The 24,311-nt window shown below is 45.4% G+C and overlaps 1 protein-coding gene across 3 annotated transcripts; it reads left to right on the forward strand.

Annotated features, from left to right (window-relative positions):
• The first annotated feature begins 6,944 nt into the window (after positions 1–6,944).
• On the forward strand, positions 6,945–17,487 carry LOC149371036 (DNA damage-regulated autophagy modulator protein 1-like). 3 transcript variants are annotated; one of them, XM_089564344.1, is made up of 7 exons: positions 6,945–7,286; positions 9,486–9,548; positions 11,403–11,545; positions 12,566–12,743; positions 12,901–12,986; positions 14,193–14,345; positions 16,916–17,487. In XM_089564344.1, exons 1-7 carry the CDS (start codon positions 7,271–7,273, stop codon positions 17,066–17,068), a joined length of 792 nt encoding a protein of 263 aa, XP_089420470.1. In that variant the 5' UTR covers positions 6,945–7,270; the 3' UTR covers positions 17,069–17,487. The 3 variants fall into 3 exon arrangements, with proteins under 3 accessions (XP_089420470.1, XP_089420462.1, XP_089420473.1); XM_089564336.1 differs by having other exon boundaries at positions 9,481–9,548; positions 16,916–17,482; XM_089564347.1 differs by lacking the exon at positions 14,193–14,345 and having other exon boundaries at positions 9,481–9,548; positions 16,916–17,486.
• Positions 17,488–24,311: the final 6,824 nt, after the last annotated feature.

Consider the following 24,311-nt stretch of genomic DNA (forward strand, 5'->3'; position numbering starts at 1 on the left):
ATATTCATATTTGAAAGAGTGTGCGCTAAAAAGACGCACACAGGAAAAAGATAGAGACGATGCGCTTCTTTCCTGTCGTCTCTATCTTTTTCCTGTGTACGTCTTTTTAGCGCACACCCTTTCAAATAAGTCCTATATATAGGACACACACATTGCGGCGTGCTGCGACAAATATACTAACCACACAGAAAACGTTCTGCAACTGTTGAATATTTGAGTGTCTTTGAAACAACCTCAAAATTGAAATCACGAACACTCTCTTAGATATGGAGTAAAAAAATGGCAAAATTATCACTTACCACTGTAGCCGCCATTCCCATCTTCCGCCATTTTGTTCGTTTACTCTCGGCGCTACGATGAAGAAGACTAAGTAGAAAGTGATGCCTGTGCTTTTGGGATGTCTTGGGAGTCGGCTCAGTTCTTGTCTCAGATTATTGGGCATTTTAATCATGACATAGCCGTTTTGCTTAGTGTCCTTTTTATAGGACACCAGGGCCGAAAGGGTTAAAGACTTCTTTTAAGCATATTGCTTGGACAGATCGAATCCTGGCTTTAAAGACCTCTTGAAAGCGTTTATTTCGGTCAAAAGTCCTTTTATCCGCTTTTCTCTGAAATAAACGTTTTGAAGACCTTGCGTGCTACCTGGGTAACACTTTCGAGGAAATCGGAGACGCGGTCTTAGCATTTCAGATGGCCGGACCATACTACCGCCGGAAGAACCACTCTTCAACGTAGCGGTACACCAAGAGATTAAAAGTTGAGAAATACTGACACCAACCAGTAAGTTATTTTCAGCCTAGTTTCGAGACCAACTCGGTCCCCTCTACGGGGTGACTTAGAGGCGAGCAAGCAGCAGCCGCAGGAAGCGGCCTTCGCTTTCCCTTTGCTATTCGCACTTTTCAGCGCCTATAGGTGGCGCGGCGACATCGTCGTCATTAGGGTGCCTCGATGCCAGCGCTGACATCGAGGCACCCTAGTCGTCATGGAGAACGGAACGGTGATGGAGGTGCCACGGAAGCGCGCGCGTATGCAGGAGCGTGCAGCTCCCAGCCCTGTTGTGAATGTCGAAGCGATTCTGCCGCTCGCTGAACAAATGCAGAAGTGCGTCGTAGAGAATGAGGCACTTTTCAATGTCAGCCATATGATCCGTTAAGCGCTTGAAACCATACAACACATAGGAAGGCAGGGGACTAAATAAACACTTCCATGCGCCTCTTTTCGATCCTCTGTTGCATTAATTTGCACTGAAACTTTTTAACATGAATGGCTAAGTAATTGACTTCAATGTACCGTAATTTCGGGTATACAGTCCGCGGGCTGTAATGTAAAAAAGCTTAAATTTTGCGCTTTGCGCACTAACTATAGGCGCGGACACTACAGTATCTTTCAATATCGCCGAATTTGCAATGAAATTCCGTACGCTTATTCTATTAGAATGTTATCGCTCTGAGGTGTGTGCAGATAAATTTTATGCGCCGGTCGCACACGTTGCTCCTCTGGGCTATGTATCGGACGCGGACAGTCTAGTGAACAAAACGTTTTTCAGAAGAAATTGAGCCCTGCTGACACGTGTAGAGTGCATATCGTAAATTACAGTAATCAGCCACGTCCGGCACTAATCTAATGCTTTAACCTCGCCCTATCTACAGAACACGTGAACACGATAACGAGCGAAAAATACAGAACGTGTCGCAAAACATTACTGTGCACAGGGGTCCGCTACGTTTAAATGTTTCATAACCACCACGGTCAAAATATCAACTGTTCACATTCAAACCACACCTTTAAAACACATATATGCAAACTCTCTAGCCGGCTTATGTTTTTTTTTTTTAATTCTTGGCGTCATGTCGGAGTACTCGGTAATCTGTAGCGACGACACGGTACCGGCTGTCAGCCGTGGCCGCAGAGGGCTAAGATCCTTGATTGAAGTCATGAAACTCCGGACTGAGGAGCGCCGTAACCAGTCACACTGTGGCGGCTAACTCACCGAGATAACGCCACAAGAAATCTTTCTAGATTTCTCACGGTACACGACCATTGAATTTGAATCACTTATACTTCATTCCTGATCGACAGCTCCAAGCTTCAAAGTCCTTTCAATTTTTTGTACCTAGAGGAACTGTGCAGGCTCAGTTCATCTCAGACGGCACGATTTCTGCACTGGGGGACACTACACAAATGATTGCTTCACACTTTTCGCGTCGGCATATCCACTGCGCGAAGCGTAGCTGCTTGCACTGCGAACGCCGATCACCGGCAGACCGTTTCGGAAAAGAACCGCGTGGGGGCGCCACCGTAGCTGAAAAGTGCGAATCACGTGACGAATTTCATCGAAGATGTTCTCGTTCGCACCAAGAGATTTACGAGAGCTCCGATGAAACACCTCCATGCAAACCTAAGAGGACAGGTCACGGTGACCCGTTCCCCAATCATATGCATTCAAAAATCCACAAAGGCAGACGCGCGGCTAGGGTTGCTCATCTACGACGGCGCACAGTACACTGACCACGAAGCAGTCTATGTAGATGTGGTAGCGTACTCTGAACCCGACATCTTCGCCGCGCTTGCTCTCGACTAACTGCAAACTATACTGACGAGTATTTTATCACAAAATATGGTGAAATTACTCAACATTACAGATTGGAAAGCAGGCTGGTGCAGGCACCAGACCCGTCGTTAAATAATAAGCAGGCAGTCGCGTGGAGACGACTCCAAACATACATTTTCCCACTACTTCCACAGCCTTGGAGTCCTTACGCCGTGTGCCGCTGTTAGGTGCACCCTTCGCGCGCACGCACGGACGCACGCCCGAGGCTCGTGACGTCAAGTGAACGTGGGCAAAGAGCGACGCCATAACAGGATTCAGATTAATTTGGACTACCTAGGCCGCACAACACAAGGGCGTTTTTGTACTTCGTCTGCATTGAAATAAGACCACTGCGAAAGTTCCGAATCGCCTGCGGCACCCTCGGAAGAGGCGCGCTGTGGCAGCGACGGTGCCCCAAAACTTTTAACGCGTTAAGGCTCCCGTTATGAAGAAAATCTGCTCGGTCACGTGACCTTGTGGCGTCATCACAACTTGCTCATCGGATTGCGAGTAAATTGAACCCAGTGGCAGGTGGCAGTTAATGATTGGTGCATCGCTTAACCGCTGCATCACTCCGCCAGGAGTGGTGTAAGGATTCCCACCGACCTATGAATGTAAAGCAGAAGATGGCCAATGGGCTAATGGGGCATTAATTCATTAACGCTATCACGTCATACCCTTAAGGCGGAGCTTAAGTGTCCCCTCAAACCTTTTTAATTTCACTTCTTTCTACTCCTACTCTTCTATCTCCACGCGGCAGTGTTAAAGGCCCAGTTGAAGCGAGTCGACGGACCCATGCACTTTCCTCTTCATTATTCCTAATCCTTGTTCGTAATATGAATTTACGTCATGCAGAAACCATTTCGAGCAGCCGCGCAGTAACGGACCTCATATGCTGCATGCACCATAACCGTGTGTAGTCATTATCATCGGCTGAGCTGAGTCTATTACACCGCAAAGACATCGTCCAGCGACCTCCAATTGTTCCTATTCTGTGCCAGGCGATGCATTGTTTTCGCGGCTGCGTCGATTCCCAGCAGCAATTAAGGGCCGTATGTGACGTCATTCGTGCATTTGTTAAGCGGGTCGTGTCACTGGGGCCAATAAACTTGCGGCAGCAAGCTGCCCTGTAGTCCTCCCTTTCTCACATTATCGCGGCAGCACATCGTTTAGCGCCTAGTAATGACATCAAGTTTATGTCGATTTTAACCGGTACGACAACCTTAGCCAGCTGCGTAACGCGTAGTTCGCGATAAAAATAAAATGTCAGCCGTTTTTTATTCCCGTAGTTGCGTTGTAAAGTTCACACCCGGTGTAATAGTTAGCAGGGCTCAATTTTTGATGAATTTTTTTACTAGATTATCCGCGCCCAGTACATCGTTCACAGGAGCCAGGTGGCGTTCAGCGTATAACAATGAGCGTGAATGCGCAAGTATCACAAAACCTGGTAACAGAATAAGCGTTGGGAATTTCATAGCATACGGACCGATATTGAAAAGAAAACTTTGTAGAACACACCTATAGGTAGTCAGCAAATCACTGAAATTCAAGCATGCGCGGACCGCGGCCTTTATGCCGAAGATTTCGGTAATCAAAGTTAATGGCAAGAATCCTGACAACTACACAAAGCGGGTACTGTAGCGCCTGTTGGCTTTGTTTTTCGCGCCGAGAGAAGTATGCACTGCAGTAGAGGATAAATGAAACTGCTTGGAGGCCTGCAGCAACACCGCGCCCGTTCTGGCTGCCATCTTGGTTCGGTCAGCAGGTGCGTCGTTTGCTGAAGTGCTTTCTTGATATCGGTGAAGCTGTCATGAGTCTCACGAGCAGAATTTCAAAATCCAAGTTTTCTTGTTGTTTACTCAGCGCCAGCATGCTTCTACCACGTCCTCTTTCTACTTTGCTTGAAGTTTGACGCAGAAGATGGCAAGAATAGGCACCGGGAAGTGCGTAGAAAAGTCACTCTGTGCCTTGCGGTTTTAATTCACGCATTTAGGCATCGGTACAAGCGTCGCGCACTATCACCGCTGTTTAATTTCCAAGTGAGCGATTTTTTTCCTTTTTTTTGGTATGTACGCATACGTTGGCCTGAAGCAACTTCTGTGGCACTGCTAATTTTCGTGCGCTCCGGCGTTAGCAGCTGCATACAGTAAGTGTAATCACACACGACACATGGCCAGCTGCGCAATGTCATCACTTTAAAACTATAATGCGCAATGCGCATCCGCGCTTTTCAACATCACTGTTTCAGAGCCCGGCGCAGTTGCCAATGTTGATTTTCCCTGTCATGGTGTCTAGCGCCGCATTTTAAACGAGGCGGAAAACGTGTGTTTCAGGTATTGGGCCGTTAACAGTCGGCACTAAAAAGATAAAAGCAAACGCATGCATTGTTCGCAATATCACGAGCGAAGACACAGTTCTGTTTTTTATTTCCTGTACGCGATGTTGTAGGGACATTCCCTATGCCATGAAAAGCGCGCTTGGCTAAAGACACAGCGTCCTTTTTTTGAGCTTGCATCGTGTGGATATCGATTACAGGCAGCCCGAAGAAGTAAAACATTCGCACATAAGTTTTTATATATAGCGTATATTACATATCCCAAGGTTAAGTATGCCCATAACATACGCGGGTGACCGCACGACACAGCGGACTTCAGTGCCCGCAAGGCCAAGAAAGTTTTGCTAGCACTTATGAAAATAACTGAACATGGTAGAGAACTAAGCTGTAATCGGCGCATGGCTCTTAGTGCATGCACTTTAGTTTACGTCATGGTCCGACCGATCGAGTTTTGAAGCTGAAGCGCACTGAATGCGCATGGCCGTGAGTTGCCGGTAAATTAATGAAATCTTTTCAATGCGCCCGGACTACATGCTTGACCCACATCGGCATACACCGGCTGTAAAGAATTTCTCCCGTCTAACTCGTGGTTCAAGTGCGTGTCGATATGTTTACGTCCGATCGATCACATGCGCTACCGGAGAGTTATTAAATGCACGAAATTGGCTCCTCTTATGATCACAGACAACAAATAGTCTGATTCGTATCATAATTTGAAAAAAAAAATCGCCTATAAACTTCTGTAAATGATCAGCGCAGCGAGCGAAAGCTGTAAATGGGTCGGCCCGCTTACACATGCTGTTATAAAACTTTCGCGCACAGTAATAAAAACGGTAAATGAGAAGATGAAACGTCTACGTGGTTCCCGAACGCATCGTAGTATCCTGGCAGAGTGCATGGCGTAGCGTAACAGTGCAGCGGAATTTCACATTTCGCTCGAAATGCAGCCGTTTTTATCCAACGCCAGGCAGTGGTTTCGTTTTCTCGACCGAACCATCATGGCGGGCCTAGTTTTCGGCAAGACCTACTGAACTACAGACCTGCACATTTGGCACTGCTCCAGCGCGCATGTTCTAGTTCATGCCTTTTGCCGCTAGGAAAAGGCACCTACGGGAAGCGTGGCGCTACATTATACCTGTTGAACAAGATGGCCTCCTCCATCATTTTATTTCAAACAAGGCAGTTTCGTCGTTTGTCCACGTAATCATTAACATCCATGTATCTATGCTAGGCACGGTGGTGCTGACGAAAACAAAGCGGATAAAAAGAAAGACGTTTTTTATACTCATCCAGAGCGAAAAAAGTCGTTATTGTGGATATTTTTATCGTTGATGTTAAGATAGCAGAAGAAGACGAAACAAATGTATTAAATATCTTGCTCAAATTGGCAAACGATGATGATGATGACAGCAGACGAACAGGTCAACCGAGCGCCCTCAACGGCCAATAAGCTAACGAAAGTTGGCGCACGCTGCTCCATAGGACCCCGCCATATGTGCAGGTCTGTAGTTCAGTAGGTCTTGGTTTTCGGACCGCTAAGGGATGGTGCTGCGCATTTCACATATCGTCTGCTGGATCTTTCAGTTCTTCACTAAGTGCGTTAAGCGTCACTGCAACAGTCACACGCACACTTTATAAAGTGTGAGAAGTCAGCAAGGCGACATGGAAATTCTGCTGAGTCCCTTGAAAGATTCCTGTAAGATTGTAGTGGTTCTTAGTAACTGTTCTTTGTATTTCGGTAACAAATGCACAACGGTAACCCCAACATTGCAAAAGGTGGCGTTTGGTGCTGGGTGCTTCTTTCCGTCGCTATTGAAATGTAATTGCAAACTGGATGAGCTAGAATCCACCTAACGCTACTGACACCGTCAGTTTCTGTTCACATATCTAATCCGACCGAACGAAAAACGTACTGTCTTGCTGATAAGTCCGCGGTGGAGGGAAAGCGAAGAGTTGTGTCTAATCTTCGCGCATAGATACGGGCAAAGGTGAGTCGGTCTGCGCGCTATCTCGCTTTCGATTGTGTGCGATCTCTCCCGGGCGTTCGGCGCGGCGATAGCGGTTCACCTGTTTAGCTGGACTGCAAAGATTCACCTTTTCCGCTCTTTAGAGAACCGGCGTCGGTCGCCAGTGCCGTCGAAACTACCGAGTCGCTAGCTAAGCGAAAGTGATCGGGTCTTTCAACCATTAGGCCTAACCATTCGGGCCCGGGCCGGCGTCGAGGATGGACGTGACGTTGATGTGCGCGGGCGTGGGCTGGGTGCCGTCCATGGTGGCGGTTAGCCTGATCGGTGCTGCACTGATCGCCTACACCTGGGCTGCGCTCACCGGAGCCGTGACCGTGTATGCACCGTACATCAGGTGAGATCACTGCGTCAGGTGAGACCAGGTGAGGTACTTCCGGCAACTGCTCGTGTTCGACTGAGAGTGACATCGTTCGGGTTTCTGCCTCGCGAGGGCGCCAGGAATCGGTCGTGCAGTGCCGCTGGGTGAACCTCGGTTGAAATTTAAACTTTTGCGCAAACCTGGTTTTAGCAAACGGCTTCGTAAAGAGAAAGCTTCCACTCGTTCTGAGAGCTTCTCAGAGAACAAAATGAGCGTTGTCGCCTTTGTTATTTTGTAGAGCGCTGCTCTTCAGCGCCCGTTCGTAGGTTGAGCCGCGTCGCCACGGGCGTTGCAACCGAGCCAAACCATAAATAAATAAATAAGCAAAAACATTACAGCGACTGGGATTCGGACCCGCAGCGGCGCGAAGAGATCTGCTTCGCAGGCCTCTGCCCGAGAGCACTAGGCTGTCGCAGCAGCCGATCACGCCTCGTGTTAAACTGCAACACACACTCGCGCTGCAGTGTATTGCACATCGTTGTCTTTTGCTGCTATCGAACTAATATGTACATTCTCGCGAGCTTTGCATTGCACATTGTCGTCTTCGCCAACTTATACTTCTACTAACTAATATCGTCGCCAGACATAGTTGCCATACGTTCTTGGGATTGCATTACCATCCCAAGAAAGCTATGCACCAACTCGCCCAGCAAGAAGTTCTTCTACATAGTTACCATATCCAAATGATCGAACCTGGGTGTTACAAGCCATTCAGAGTATGGCTACATGGTATACTGCTTTAACTATTCAACAGGAAGAATTCTAAATAATTCTAGCATAAGCTCATTTGTGGCAAAGCGAGACTTCACCTCGCCTGCTTTAACTTGTGCCGGCAAAATTGATCTCCCTGACCAAATCACTTTCATATCCAGCCACTGATCTTTCCACTGGAGGCTGGTGACATTTTTAAATGCCACTGAATAATCGTGGGCATTTTTCATGTGTTCCTCTTTGTTTTTTGTTGTATTTTGCCATTTTTGTTTGAAATTGCGTAACAACGTGATTTGTTAGCGGTCCATGTACCATGCATTTTGTTTGCCATTCATATCTTTGCTTCAAACTTGCTAAGTTCTTCTTGCAAGTTTGTGTTTATCATTAACCTGTCACTCCATCAAAGAATTTTCTGGCTGGCTGGTAAGGTACAGTAAGTCACTAGAACTGCAAGTCAACCGAAATTTGCTCTTTCGAGTGTACATTAAAATTCGCTGCGGATTAAAAGATGAATGGTGTTCACGTGCGGTTTCCTATCAGTACAGTCTTCAGAGACAGTTAACTAGCAACAATGATACTCAGATGAATGCTGACTTCCTTTCATACGTACCCTTTGTTTTCAAGTAATCTATTTTCCTTCTGATTGCTGCGTTGTCGCTGAGCGAAATGTTTTTGGCAAGCGAATCTTTTCTGTGAGTAATTTCCGGCGTTTCAAACCGTATGGCAGCAAAGTTCGGCAACCGAGCCATTTTTACAGAAAGAGAAATTCCTGTGCTAATATTAACTTCCTATTGCTTGAAGACTCGCTAAGTTAGTATCCTTACGCCAGCTACCGTACTCAGCGGACTAATCGAATAAGCCGTCATTGCATTCTAATGTTAAATATTATTGCGAGAAAACTGTTTAACCAAGACATTAAGAAGTTTGCAAGACGTCATGACCTCAACTTCATTTCTTGTTGATCTATTCTTTAACACCTATTCTTTATTTTTCTTGCGTCAAAGAAACTACCAAGAAAGAAACTGGACACGGAACACGTGTCAATATACAGCAATATTATAGTTGTCCTTCATTTAGCATTTGCATGGCTTGTAAAGAAAAGATATGCACTGGGGGCAAGATTTGTTCACAACCGACAGCCCCTTCAGTGTGTCTGTTTTGCGTTTTTATTCTATAATTAGGTTGAACTAGCACGAACCACTCACTCACGTTTAGCCGCTTTTCGTTTTGCTCCATTGGAGGTTACAGTAATCCTATTGCAAGTAGATTTAGTCCTTATAGGCGAGAAAAAGTAGTTCATTGCGTTCAGAATTCTGCATAATCGCGCAAAGTTGTCACTATAGCAGGGCTTAAAAAAAACAGTTTATGATTGGTGCAAGCAAATAGTTTTTTAGTTTTGTTATAAAGTTGCATTCACAAAATTTGCGCAGCATGTGAGATCAGTGCCGATTTGTTTCAGCGAAGCCGGTGCCTCCCCGCCACAAAGCGGAGTGTTCAGCTTGCTGCTCTACTTCGGATCCGTGTTGGGTGCGTAACTGCGTGTTGATAAACCTCCTAAAGTAGACCTGTCATTCGTACACTTCCTCGCCTTGCTTGCCTATTAAGCTTGGTAGTAAGTTTACACTTCTTATATTTTATTACTGTTAACAGCGGACTGTGTCGAAAGTTCCGCTCCATCCCTTAGCGATTGTAGTCGGATAAAACTTGTCTGCAGTGATGCTCCGCCCACATTCAGCCTCCGCGCGCAGAATTCCTCCACGACAAAAAAGTAGTCCGCTGCTTAAACGCCTCTTGTTACCCAAACAAGAAGCTTGTCACAAGAAAAAAATTTTAAGCTCTAGAATTTTGATACGTGGATTGTTTGATGTAGTCGAACATTAAAAAGCTGATTTCGTTTACTGTTGCGATTGCCCAGCGGAGTAATACAAGACGCCGCAGATCGCGGCACAGTGTTAGCAACTGCTGTTTTTTTAGCTTGTATCCTACTATAGCTGTTTCTAATATGTTGCTCAGCGGTGCCATTCTCTCAGCAGTTTGTTACTGTAATTCAGTACAGCAAGTTCTGTGAAGAAAAAAAAAACAATCTGAGGTGACCTCTCGCTGCCAGCCATGTTTAGGTTAGACTGCAAGCATCGTAACATACTCCCAATTCCAGAAAGCGCTTTTTAGTGGTAGCGTTGGAAAGCCTTAGTACACGAAGGAATGCAATATAAGGATGAGGAACGATTCTGTTAGTATTTTGCACCGAATACTACCTTTTGTGAATGAAAAGTACCGACTAACAAGGTTCTCATGCTCTCTCATGAATTTATGGTGAATTCCAGTCGTCGGTTCGGAGCACTTCCGGGTCAACTTTTTCTGACCTTTTTCTCAACTTTTTTTTCTGCCCTTTAGCGGCTGGAGCGCCTGGCATTTGCGACTGGAATTCTCCATTTGCAAAGTGGAAATGCTGCGCATATCGGTCATTCGTAAAACGTTGGTGGCAACAGCCCGAGGATAGGCATGGCTTAGTGCATGTTTGTTGCAAGGCTTCACCAAATCACTGGAGGCCAGTTGAATGCAGGAAATTGATGATGTGATAGTTAACGGATAACCGTGAATGACAATTACTGCGCAGCAGGCGGATGTAGCGAACTTATCGAGGGTTCGTCCTTCTTCGCTAGCTGTTGGCATGTTCAGCTGTTTTTGTCGAGCGCAATTGTTTGCCTGAGATACGGCTTCGAGAAGCAGGCACAAGGATCACTGACTGCTGTTGTATGTCCGGGAACGGAGACTTCAGCGGCTTTATGTCAGTACCGCGCTTTACAAACTTGGTAAAAGTGTAATACTGTTCCTGTCCCAACTGCCCCTGTATCTATGCGGACCTGGCCCATTGCCTCTTCTACTGCCCGACTGCTCAGCGGTCGGGTTCCTACCCCCCCACCTTCTTTATCCATCACCACCTGGCTCGACTGGCTTGGCGCTGAAGGGGAGGAAGAACAGCGACTTCCGGTCGCCCAGGCGGTCGACATGCTCGGCCTGTAAATTATGGTCGAATAAAGTACTCGTACTACTACTACTATCTAAGTATAGCGCAGAATTGATCGCAACTTCGAAACTAAAAAAAATCAGCATACAAAAAGCAGATAGTAGATCTGCGAGAGCGACTATTTGCGAGTATTTGCGAGACCTAAATTAAAATGAAAGAGTCGCAGAAAAAAAAAGAGTTGCGTAGGTAAAACAACTGTTTTCAAATGCTCGATCCTTACAATCGCCCACGCGCATGCTGCTTTGTGCTCCGCACAGACGGTGCTAACTTTAGGCAACATGCTTCTGCAAGCCTATGTCATGTTTCAAGCTTGTTCCCAGTGTTAATCGCTGTTCAACTGACCCAACATGCAGCTTGCACTACGATGCTGGTTCGGTACGTCGTCATTCGCAACCTGAACCGCTGCGGCCGGAGGATCGTCGACGCTCTGAACGTGGCCTCTCTGATGGCGGGTTTGGTCGCCGTCTGTGGAAATCTCATCGTGTCCGCCTATCCCGTGAGCATGCACTTGTTATATAGCGCGAACTGGACAGGCCTTGCTCTGACAGCAGTTTGCACTGTGTTTGAAGGTGGTCTATACGAGCCAATCAAAAAATACTTTAAGTAACACCTTACGTACCAGTCGGACGAGGAGGTGCAGAAAGCTCGTCTTCACAACAGTTTTGCTCTGAATCTACAAGGACATTATGACAGTAAATGTAGCGAACTGTGCCCATTTTTCAGCCAGACCAAATATCGGTCGCATGCATTTTGATATTTAGGCTTGTATACTAAGGTTTAAGACGGGATTAATTGGAAAGACACGGGAAGGCCCTGAAATGGACGCAGCCAGACTGCTGCTGCTGCTGCTGATGATGATGACTAAGTTTAGATTATTGTCACAGACGGGCAAAACTCCAGTATAGTTTCTCTCGTTTAGGGTTCCAAAAGCGTTACAACATAAAGGGAAAGAGAGGGTGTATATAGTTTCTCTCTTTCTCCTTTCTTCCTCTCTATTTCCTTCCTATTTTCTTTCTTTCTTTCTTTCTTTCTTTCTTTCTTTCTTTCTTTCTTTCTTTCTTTCTTTCTTTCTTTCTTTCTTTCTTTCTTTCTTGCTTTCTTTCCTTCTTTCTTGCTTTCTTTCCTTCTTTCTTGCTTTCTTTCCTTCCTTCTTTCTTTCTTTCTATTTGTTTCCTTCTCTCTTTCTTTACTTTTTAGTGACAAAAGACGTTGGTAAAGTTAACATTGTCGTTAACGAAAGCTTCTATACAACCTCGAAATGTTCGTCCATTTTTGAACCACTCATGATGCTTGGGAAATTTATGAAATCTACTTAAGAGTGCAGCAGGCGTACCAGTTTGGAGTGTGGTTAAGTGATGAAGTGCTTTCGGGGAGTTGTTCCGGTGGGGTCCTCAAAATGCTTGTTAATAGCATGTGATAGACATACTCTTCATGCGGAGGCAATGCATTTTAGCCATCTCTTGATGCTTTCCTTACTGGGAACGGTCGTAACTGTGTTGCTTTCGCTACTGCGCAGGTGTTGACTAGCCGGGCAATCCACAATGCTGGTGCTTACACCATGTTTCTGGCCGCTGTTCTCTACATGATGCTAGAAACGGGCCTCACTTGCTGCCTCTGCCCAGAGCACTACGCCAAGACGATGGTGTGGGTGAGATTCGGCCTCACCGTTGCATCAGTCGTCGCCGTTGTGTTCAGTATCCTTTCATGGCATTTCAAAATTTAGCCCAAGATTGCCCTTTCCTGCTGATCTGTGTAAAAAAAAAAACATTTTTTAAGGGCTATATACATGATGTAAAAAACTGCGATCACTCCGTGAGCGGTTAGAAATCCTTTACAGGATTTATGTTCCAGCTGCGTGCTACCAGTTTGTTGGAGAACGTAACTGGGTCGAGGGAGACACCGATAAGCCGAAACACTTTCGTGAGCCAGGAGACCCGGTATGTGTGGATCTTATTTTCTTTACTTTCTTTATTTTCTTTTCTTAGTGAATCTGCTCCTTAACGATTCAAATACAATTCATTTGCAAAAGGTATTGCTTGAATGTCATTGGTTACAATCACTGCGCGGCGCCTTCAGCCTTATTTTTGGAATATTGAGCGTGCTTTTTTTGTTCATATGTTTGCGTAATTTTGATTTCTTCTTTGGCTCTTATTTTTGCACCTTACACACATTATCTTCCTGAGGCGCGTGTAAATTAGCACCGCATTCTTTTCATACGTTCAGGATATGATGATTTGGGCCTCCAAACATGACTGAAATATATTTTGCTGTGTTTATAACTTTTGTGTGTATTTCGGGAAACGTTCAATATAGATAAAACTATGAAATTTCTGAAGCACGGAGCAAAATTGCAGCATGCATTTCTCAAATATGTGCTTATGTGTGTTGGGTACATTGTTACGAGCGCTGCAAAGGGCTTCAAACTGCTCCACCGTCTGTCGTAATGCATGTCAGGCCTTTGCCGATGCACGTCAGGCCTTTGCCAGGACCTCCAGGCCTGGGTAGTCCCACAAGAGGGGACTCTCTTTGACTGACACCGAGAAACGTGCTCGCACTGACTTCCATCTTCCCGAGAGCACCTGAAGGGGGGGGGGGGGGGGGGGGCGACACGAATTTGGTCATACTTGCTAGGTAGGAGCACTGGTCCTAAGAGAACCCGCGAAAGAGCTGTTTGCGCCACTAAACCTCCTTACATGGCTGCCATACTTGCGATTCCGTTGTTTGATATATTGGACAAATTATCCATTGTCGTGTCTCAATAGGGAGAAGGCAGCCATAGACATAACTGCCTCTACATTCACTGTGTTCACTGCTGCTGAGTGGTCATTGTATACACCACTGTGGCCGCCGCGATGGCTCAATGGTTACGATGGTCGGGCTGCTGACCAGACAAACGCGGGTTCGATCGAGTCTGCGGCTGTCGTATTTCGATGGAGGCGAAATGCTAGACGCGAGTGTAATGTGCGGCGTCAGTGCACGTTAAAGAACCCCTGGTGGTCAAAATTATGCGGAGCCCTCCAGGTGTCTCTTTGGGAAGTTTAAACATTTAAACACTACGTTTAAATTCTTTGGGACGTTAAACCCCATAAACCACAAACCACACCGCTGTTAATTCACAGTTGGTCTTTTGTGTTTCTGACCAGGGATTCCGCGAGCTTCTCATCAGTTCCCTGGGCGAGTGGTTTCTGGTGACCGTGTTCCTCGCCTTCTTCTTAACGTTCGCCTACGAGTTCCGGCGCGTCATGGTCACTGTGGACGTGTTTCCCCTGGTGCGCCACATGGACGACTGCATCGAGGTGACCCGGCTTCGTTCGCACGATTCCGCCTCGCTCCTCATCTCGTCCTCCCTCTGATTCACCACGTCGGTCAAGGACTAGTCAACCTTGTGAACGTCCTCTGCTTTTACATTCGAACTTTTTTACTCTGATGCTATGCCCTGCTTTTGAGACTGACTAGACAAGCATTGTGGCGCAGCTCTTTTTTATGTGTGTGTCCGTTGACCTAGCTAAAGAACTCGCGAGTCTTCATTCTAGCCACGGCCCTTCAATATAGCTGCGTCTCTCTGCCTCTTGTTGCCCACGGTATGCGCTGCGTCGACGTATGCTCAGAAGTGCAGCGTGGTGTCCGAGCAAGTGTCATATGTCGCCAACGGCGTAGGGTGGCCTTAAAAATATGTATTTATTATTTTCCGTGATGGCCTACAAAGATGGTGACGATGTACGCGGGTGAATGACACACTACCATTAACGAATTTTCCGGTTCATTTCTTTCTGCGCATCATTGAAAACCCTGGAATGCTGCTTGGGCGTGAATACAAGCAATGTCCAAAGACACTGAAGTCGAGCACCTGCGATTCGTAAAACAAGGGTAGTTCCTTCTTGTTGCTTCAAATGCAAAGGTGATGTCGCGCACCGTTACTGCACGACACGTTTTGCTTCATACGCCATTGTCCTTGATCTTTCTCCCGGTCCTGCATGTCTCATCTATATAACCGTCTGCTTCGCTTACGGGAAAGGACTGGATTTCTGTTCGGTTTTCTGTCCACCGTGGCGTTTTGTTTTACTTACTTTCCGTGACGCACACGGTCCATTCTCCACTAAGCAAAAAGGGGAATACTCGCAGCTGGTCATGAGGTACAGCCGTCAGCTTTTTTGTTTTCAGTGGTAGCTGTATGATCCTAGTTCCCTCGGTTTCGCGTCGTCGTCGCTGTCGTCGTGCCATCCGCATGCTTCGCAGATTAAGAATGCACCAGCGTAGCAATTATATAACATAACAGAAAAAGTTATTGCATCCTAGTCTGCGCCCTCCAGCGGCGACCAACTTGACCAACCGAATTCAAAACCGGAGGCCTTAACCCGGACAGTGATGCACAGACATTTCGGATCTCAGACTGCACAGACTTCTTCAACTGTTCGGATTCATGTGGTTGGAGTTCTGTGGCATTCACTGTAGCCCTTCCATAACACAAGCGTGATCGTGGGACATTTCGCGAATCGGCTAGTTCTAACGTCTCCTCGTACACCGGGGTAAGCGGCTATAATTTTTGTACGTTAGCTGTTAAGCAAAAGCATCTCCTCATTGCCGTTTGACCTCTGGAGATGAGTCTAAGGGCACTGCTCAAACACCAAGGTGTAGAGAAGCTGTCCTGCTGTAGTTAAGGATTTTGCTTCGTGCTTTTCTTTTCCGACAGGGGCAATGTCACCAACCAATAACTTTTGAAGCGTAAAGCCTTGATTAGTCGCCGCTGCAGAGTATCTGTACTGGTGATAGCGGAACGCAGCTGGTACTTGGAAGCAGCCTCGCGCCCATTACATCATCTTTTGTCGAGCGTGAATGTCGTGTGGATCTACGGCTTTGTGCTAAGCTTGCGATCCACAGCACGCTGAACTCAGAATGTATGTCTGTTGCTCAGCAAGGGAGCCAAACTGTGGTCCTGTGATAGCTCTCAAAGTTATCTTAATTTAAATGACAACGCAGAGACGTCTGAGGCTATTAACCATCACGACTTCTTATGAAACCCTTGTTTATAGTGTTATTAATTATCAACAATAAATGCTACATGATCATGATACTGAATTTTTATGGCGCAAAGGCATCTGCGGCCATAGAGCGCCATAGCACAAGGTTTTTCTTCCACTCAAGGTCGGGTCAAAGACCCATTTCCCAATCATTTCACCATGATTAAGCTGAGCACCAGGCAAGGGGAAGCTTGTATCCATTGTATCACCGGTGGGCAATAAATGCTGCATCTACGCATTAGTCCCTAGTTTTCCATTTGTTTGTGATGATGAAGCATGCGTTATTCAGAGACATTTATTCTGCGTCAATGCTTTGGCCTCCATGAGCGCTCGCTCTATTACATGCTGAAATCACTGTAAAGTAATTACAGGCTGAAGTGAGCCTACTCTTCGGGCCTCTCATTTCTAACGCGAGCCCACAGCAGTGGACCAAGTCTGTTCCCTGTTCCACCAAAATGTCATCAAACATTTTGTTGCGACCTTAGGCACACGCAAACAAGCTTCGCGCTGACGCATGTGTTCGGAAGATGAACATCACTTGCAGGTTGACCAGGATGTCAGGGCAAGCATGCCTAATATTTTTCGTGCGTGAATTGATTTCTTTTGCCGTCGAGGACAGCGAGGGAGCAAGCAAAGGAAACTGTTGTCTTCCACGCCCTTACGCGACCAAGTTTGTTGTGCTCACCTGAGAGATAGAGATAAAGTAGACATTGCAAAGTTAGGTGGATTATCTAGGCTCGGGACCGGTAGAGGGTAGGTTAAAACTGCCCGTATTTTACGAAGCAGATTGTTATTGTTCATATGCCGTCGCCCTTCAGGAGCTCATTCGCACTTCTCTCTTTTTGCAGCGATTGCCTCATGAGGGAGGCTTGCCAAGGATGGCGTCTTCTGTTTCGGTGTCAGTAACGGAAAAATTGACGACGTCATTCAGTCACGTAACCGCCAGTCAGAAGGAAAATGGTCACGTAGAAGCAGGAGCTCGCGGTGGCGTCACAGCTTGACGCGATCAACTGAGGATCGCGGGTCAACTGCACATATGTGCTCTACTGAGCCAATCAGCACGCGCGCAGTGATTGGCGGAGAAACACAATAGTTCAAATGGTGCATATGAGTGCTTGTGTTCATTAGGTGCATTACGTGGTGGTCTGCGTGACCGAAGGGGATGCAGATATCGATGCTGTTTCGTCTCAGAATGATGCGAAGTGTCTCCTTGTTTGTTTTTTTCTTCATGAAAAACGCTGTTGCTAAGATGTAATTGCCCGCCCAACAAGGAATTTTTGCCGGGAATAAACCAGTGTTTTTTTACTGATCGTGTTTGTGTCACTTGTCGAGCGAAACCATGGCTTACGGATTCCGCGAACAAGGTGGCGTGGCCTCGAAACTTACGGGGAAAAAATTCTCTATAATTATGCTTTCTCATTAATTCGTGTGACTAGAGCAGCATTTGGATATGTTGCGTTATCCTGGCATCCGTTGCAACCCAAAAACCTCTTTTCATATATTATGCCTGTGTTATTTCATCTATGGTACTATCTTGGGCGTACATAGTTGAACCAACCAGATGCGTCGACTAGTCACATGATTACGAGCGAAGGAGGCGGCAAACTTTATTCAAGTCCAGCTTGAAAAAGAGAGCTTGCTCCACTAAGGCCCGCTGATCATTTGCATTGCCCGAGTGAATCTAAGCGCAGCAGGAAGGATAGGGAGGGAGAGGTAATGGCAGTGTAACATGAGTACATAATGTGTTGTGTGTCTATCCTCATCTTCCTCGTTTACGCTATACTTCTCTTTCGCCAGGTCGTAGGCAAGCCCTACCGCAAACATTACCTTAGCTAAACGCAACCTTTTCTTTCCTAAATAAGCACTGCTCTTGACAGTGTTTTCAACAAGGGTTATCATTCATGCGCGCACAGTTTTGTCTCATCACGCGATGGTCGTTGCGCTGGGGAACACATCGCGCGACGACTGGAATGATGTCATCGAGATAAGAAGCCCGCAATAATGGTGTGTTACACTTGACGCTTTGCCTTTAGTTTGCTGTGGTCGGTAGGGGCGAAGGTCGGGGATAGTACAGTCACATGGAACGGTTAGGTTACCTCTATTATCTAAACTACGCGTGTCTAAGCTTCTCGTCTATCTGGCGCTTTTTTTTTTATCCGCTATCTTCCCCTTGATTCCCTAGAATGTTGATGTTCTTACTATGATAAGGGATACTTCGACAACATTCAAATAAACTCATTCATTTATTCATTATTACATTAGTGGTCTTGTTGCTTTTACACTCAGAAGTCTTACGTCCCGCTGGACAAAAACTATTCCCAGCCAGTCGTTTACAATTGTAAACAGCAGTCTTCACGAAGGACGTTCCGTGAACAGTGGATTGTGCTGCTAACGGCGTTGCTTAAATGTTTGCTTTGTGCTTTGCTCAAGAAGTGAAGATTCCACGGATCTTTTTTTCTTTTTTTAAATTTTTCACGGCACCACTTAGATGTTTACGCATTTAAAAGTGCAGTCGCGGTAATGCCTATATCGAGCCTCGATAATTCGAAATGAAAGCGGGACCAAACATTTCATCGAATTAAGCGGAGTACACGTATTAATTAAGGGAAGCTGGCTCCCCGTTAAAACACTTAATGTTGGCTGGAGCAAAACGCCGCTACGTTTATGGTTTACAGGGGTTTAACGTCCCAAAGCGACTCAGACTATGAGGGCCAATACGTCGGTGCGAACGAATCGGAAGTTCGAATCAAACTGATTCGAATTATAGGGAGATGCGTGTTTGAAAAAGAGAAAACAAGCAGACCACCGCCCGTGCCACTTGCTGTAACTCTTTTAGCCTAACTAAAATAGGAAGACAACCATCGAAATTTTTGTTATTACTGAAGTGAGAAAGGAAAATGTGCAAAAATTCAACTGTTGGCAGGCCATCCTGGATGGAAAAATGAATGGATGATTTTTCATTTGGCGTCGTGAGCAAGAGATAGTTCCCGAAAGTATTATTTATAAAGTCAAGAGTTTGACGAAAGCCCGTCTGGTCGGGATGGGACATGACGAAAAAAGAATGACCCAATGACGAAAAAAGAAGGACCCACTCAGAAAGGAAAAATTCCCGGGCGTCGCATACGCAATCCCATGTGCCGACTGCGCAGCCGTGTACATTGGCGAGTCAGAGGATTTTGAAAGAAGATTGCGCGAGCACCAGAATGACGTGCGGAACCGGCGGGTGGCTTCGAACGCGCTGGCCGAACATTCGGTATCTGCCGAACACAACATTGACTGGACACAGGCACGTGTGGTATCAAAAGAGAGGAACAGAGCATCACGGCTCTATCTTGAGTCACTGATTATTCAGACGACAGCAAATACGCTGAACCGTAATCATGGTAATCTGCCCCCTGTATACGCAAGATGTCTGGGTTCTGTGATACGCCGTATATAAGGCAACGGTTCCCCGTTTCGCCTCTTTGTGAACAAGGCTCCCGTGTGAGAGCCGAAACGTCATTCCATCTTTCTTTTTTGTTCGGTGCCGTTCATTTTTCGTCGTATTATTTTTAAGCTCCGAGGATTTTTAGGTCTTTCACGCATTGAGCCCGTTGTCTCAGCGTGTACGTTTTACAACTAACGCGAAACAGTCTTGGACAGCGGGAAAATACAGGTCGAGTGCATGTGCCGTCGTTCAAGTAAGCTTCGTGCGTTGCAAGTGCTTAACAACACCCAATTCAGCCATTTTGCTAGAGTTCTGGAAGAAGCGAAATTTTAGGGACACAACAAAACAAGAAACAGAGAACTTGGACGCACAACGAAAACTTCTGTTCCTTATTCCAGACACGCTTTCAGAATCTTATAAGGAATTGACGGGCTTTCGTACTATCATACAGGCGGTACCTCTACCCGCCCTGCAGGCAAGTAGAGGTACTGCCTATATCCGACATACCCGCCTATAACATCCAATATCCGTACATGGGTGTTTTATATTTCGCTGGTTTGTGCAATAATCTCAGCTCCATGAATATAAGTTATTTAAGATAAGATAAGAATTTATTGTGTACAAATCGGTTACATAAATTCAGTATACAGGCGAGGGTCCCAAAGTCAAGCGACTGTCACGGGACCCCCGCTAGATTAATACTAACTCGATTAAAAAGCAAGCAGCATCACAGGCAGGTACAATTAGCAGTAATAACAATGATATTTTAAATAAGTAACATTTATATAATGAGAATGAAATAGATTAGCAGGGCAAAAACAAACAGACAAGCAAAACAAGAATAACAACCCACTATAAATAATATTGTACAAAATACAGCGTTGTGAAAAGACAAAGTAACAATTGAGAATACAAGGTTACAGTTGTCAAGAAACAAAAAACAAAGTAGAAATTTCTAGCAAATAATTAAGGACAAGAATTTTCTAAAGGGAATAGAAGCAGTTCACTCCACATTTTGCTGCAAAAGCAAACTTTTTAAATTCGATTTAAACATAGACAAAGACATAGGCGATTTTAAACTCAGGGGTAAATTATTCCACAGGGAAATGCATGCAAAATGAGAATGACGTTTTCCATAATTAGTAAAAACTTGGGGAAGCAAAAAATTTTTTTGAGCGGCAAATATCGTACGGTTACAATATATAACTATTTATAACTGAACCAGCGCCATTCAGTCGTATTTTAGCATGTTTGCGTTTTGTGAAACACATTCTGCAAAACGGAGTTCCGGGACGTAACTTGCGGTATCTGTGCTTGATAGCGCAGGACGCCATGACAGCAGAGACATTGCGGTGAATAAACATAAAAGTGTATTACTTCTGCTAACAACACACACTGAATTTTGAAACTTGTACGGGCGTCTAAGTGAAGCTATCAAACAGTTATTGGCGAATCATTAGTCGAGCATCGAAACGATTAATCGAGCATCTAATCAATTCTCATTCAATGCCTTTTATTTACTGACTGCATTTTTATTTATTTATTTATTTATTTATTACTCAGCATATTGGTCTACTGAGGTCGTGTGACCAGTGAAATTCAAATACAGCAAAAACGCGAACGGGCTAAACCCAGCGTCAGACAACCGAAACAAGCTACTGTACTTAAACTTCGGAAACTGAATAGATGTGTTTACAACACAAAACTATTCGAAAATCGCGGCACAGTGAAGCCCACAACAATATGTGAGCACTGCATGCTCATCTACGTAAATGACAAAAGACACTGGTGCATCAGGCTAGACTTCAACATTTTGGTGTCTTCGCCTGGCCGTTTCAAAGCGCTCTGAAGCGCTCCGAGAGGCGACCGCACAATCGGCTGGTCGAAATCGGGCGCTCTATCTGATTAAATTCGGCTGGCTCTTTCCGAGCGCTTGCCTCTCACTGAGCGCATTGAGGCGCTCCGACTTTTTTCTCACAGCGGTTCGGGCGTTGTTGGATAACGTGGGTACTTACCACCAATCACAGCGCGCGTCGGCACGGCGGCTATCGGCGTAGTGGCTCTGTTATAACGTTTTGACGTTCTCGCACTCGAGTTCTGCACAAGCTTCAAGCAAACGAAGTTCATCCGTATGTGCTGTACTGATGAACTTCATTGGCTGAATCAGTCATCGCGTTAAGGTCGGTGACTGCACCAGCGACGTTTGCGATTATAAACCGATTTAGTAAGAGGGACCTTCTGCGGTGTCCTTGCGGCTGCGTTTTTGACGATACATACTGTTTGCGACTTCTTCACTGTGAGTGCGCAAATGCAGTGGAGGTGCTCATTAGTGCACATAGTGCAAACAATATGCATGTGCACAGCGGAAGTGTAATTTTTTGTGGCTTATAACGGCTGTTTCAGCTGACAAACTGATCAGGTGATGTCGCTGACCAAACTCGGAAATCGTGGTGCAGTGCCAGTCAACAGTTCAACACTCTGTTTTTAAATAACATGGCTTAAGTTTACTTTTGTGTACATATTGCTGATTTCCTGATGTATTTGTTTTTGTTTTAAATTCTTGTAACCTTCAGTACTGCCTCCCTGTTGAACATTAGATCTGCAGACTCGTCAAGATGTCCATGGGCAGCTTTTTTCTACAACCCCTCCCCTCTCTCCCATCTGTTTGTGAGAGTGGAAAACAAATTGATTTGATTTATCATTGAGTGCTCTGAGAAAAGAATATGGATGTGCTTTGACCGAAAGGTACGATGGGAAATAAACAAAATGCGCTGAGTATTGGTAGAATATCAGATTATTCGCTGATGACTGTGTTATATACCGTAGCCTTTCTAACGACTCTGACCGCCAATCTTTGCAAACTGATTTAGATTCCATTAGTAACTGGTGTTCTTCTTGGTTAATGACCCTTAATTCCTCTAAAACTAAACTTGTCTCTTTCACTCGCAAGTCTTGCCGCATCCCGACATCTTACACTCTACTTAATAACCCGGTTGAACTTTCTACTTCCTACAAGTATTTGGGACTACACCTTCAGTCCAATTTAACATAGAATTACCATATTAGCCATATTCTTGCAGCTGCTAACCGCTCTCTGGGTCTTCTAAAACGTAACCTTAAACAAGCGCCTTTTCACCTAAAAAAACTAGCATACGTTACCTTAATACGACCTAAAATCGAATATGCGTCGGCCATCGGGGACCCGGATCAAGCATACCTTATAGATGACTTGGAATCTTTGCAAAACCGTGCCGTTAGATTAATTTTTTCTGATAGCGTCACCGCACTAAAGGCTCGCGCCGAACTTGATACGTTATCACATCGCCGCAAACTATCACGCTTGACCCTTTTCCATAAACTTTACCATCATGTTCTGCTCCATAACGATTTTTTTTCAATCTCCTGGATCTTTTTTTCCACGTCGCGACCACCCGCTGAAAGTTAAACGCATATCATGCCACACTTCTTCTTTTGCTAACTCTTTCGTACCACGTACTATAGTCGACTGGAATAATCTACCATCACTCATCGCTTCTGAAAGAGATCTTAACAAGTTTCGAACCTTCTAACCCAAATGTCTGTTTAGCTTTACTAATTGATTGTACCACTTGCTGCATTGAGCTGTTTTATTATTTTGTATTGTTCCTGCGATTGTTATTGCCTCTGAAACGTTATCTGTTTTTTTTCGTGTAAATTACAATGTATACTACAGGTTTTTGTTTCTTTCTTGTTTTGTTTTCTACATGTGCTTTTTGTATTTATGTATTGCACATCGGTGCTTGCTCATTCTTATTTTGCGTTGTGTGTCATTGCTCCCCCCTATGTAATACCCTCGATTGAGGGTTTTTAGGGGTTTATTGAATAAATAAATAAATAAATAAATATGCCAAGCTTGAAATGTTTTCGAGTTTTGTTTGCGTCACGTTATCGATCACGGAGCATCTTGCATATTCGGCGTGACGACACATCCCCCGACTTGGATTGCGAGCTCGCCCCGGTCTGCACGCTTTGGGTCACAGCGTAAATGCGCCAGCCGAATATGCCATAAAACACCACGGAGAACACTTCTAGACTTGTGGTAAGGACTACACGTTCTGGAAGTTTGTTTCAGTCTTTTGCTGAGAACAGAAAAGAACATTTATAGAAATCTTCAGAAAACTTTTGCGCTTTTCCAATACCTGCGATGTTTACCCCGAGTGATAAGAGATGCGCTTCCGTTTAAATATTTCAATATTTTGACATGGACTAGGCTGGACATGATCTTTCAAAAAAGAATCAGTCGTTTCCGTTTTCTTCTGCACTGAACAGGGAGCAAGTTCGCTGAGATGTAAAATGGCGTTACTGACACTTGTCTTCGATAGCGATAAGAGATAAAGCGCATTGCTCGTCGCTGCACCCATTCCAGTTTTTTACAAGTGTTCGACGACTAGATTCCGCACTTCGCACGCGTATTCCATTATTGGGTGTACCAAATGACTATCGACGTATATAGCCGCTGCCATGACCCTGAGAAGGCTCATATAAACATTCCGCGAGGAAACGAGTGCGCTTACATTGATGGCAGTAATTTCCTGCTAATACCGAGGGCTTACTTTCGGAGAAGGGAACACCACTTATGTATGGTCCCGTTACTGCGGCGCCATCCCCGACCTGCGATTAGCCCGGCTCTCTCAAAGCGAAGCTCCACTTGCTCGGCTGTTAAGAATCGTTATCAGCTACTCCGACCTCGGGCTTCGCAGTTCGTCGCAAAAAGCGATGCAGTCGCCTTATCTGCTCTTATCGCCGTCCAAAGCCGGCTATTCACCGGCTGGGGAGAG

This window comes from Amblyomma mixtum, chromosome 1, assembly GCF_055824585.1.
Source record: "Amblyomma mixtum isolate Tamu chromosome 1, ASM5582458v1, whole genome shotgun sequence".
Taxonomy (NCBI): domain Eukaryota; kingdom Metazoa; phylum Arthropoda; class Arachnida; order Ixodida; family Ixodidae; genus Amblyomma; species Amblyomma mixtum.

What these genes read in the sequence shown, in the direction of transcription:
- LOC149371036 (XM_089564336.1), top strand. Translation starts at nt 7,150, where the DNA reads ATGGACGTGACGTTGATGTGCGCGGGCGTGGGCTGGGTGCCGTCCATG. An exon ending in CTACTTCGGATCCGTGTTGG is followed by an intron (nt 9,549 to 11,402) that starts GTGCGTAACTGC and finishes CCCAACATGCAG; the next exon opens with CTTGCACTACGATGCTGGTT. An exon ending in TTCGTGAGCCAGGAGACCCG is followed by an intron (nt 12,987 to 14,192) that starts GTATGTGTGGAT and finishes GTTTCTGACCAG; the next exon opens with GGATTCCGCGAGCTTCTCAT.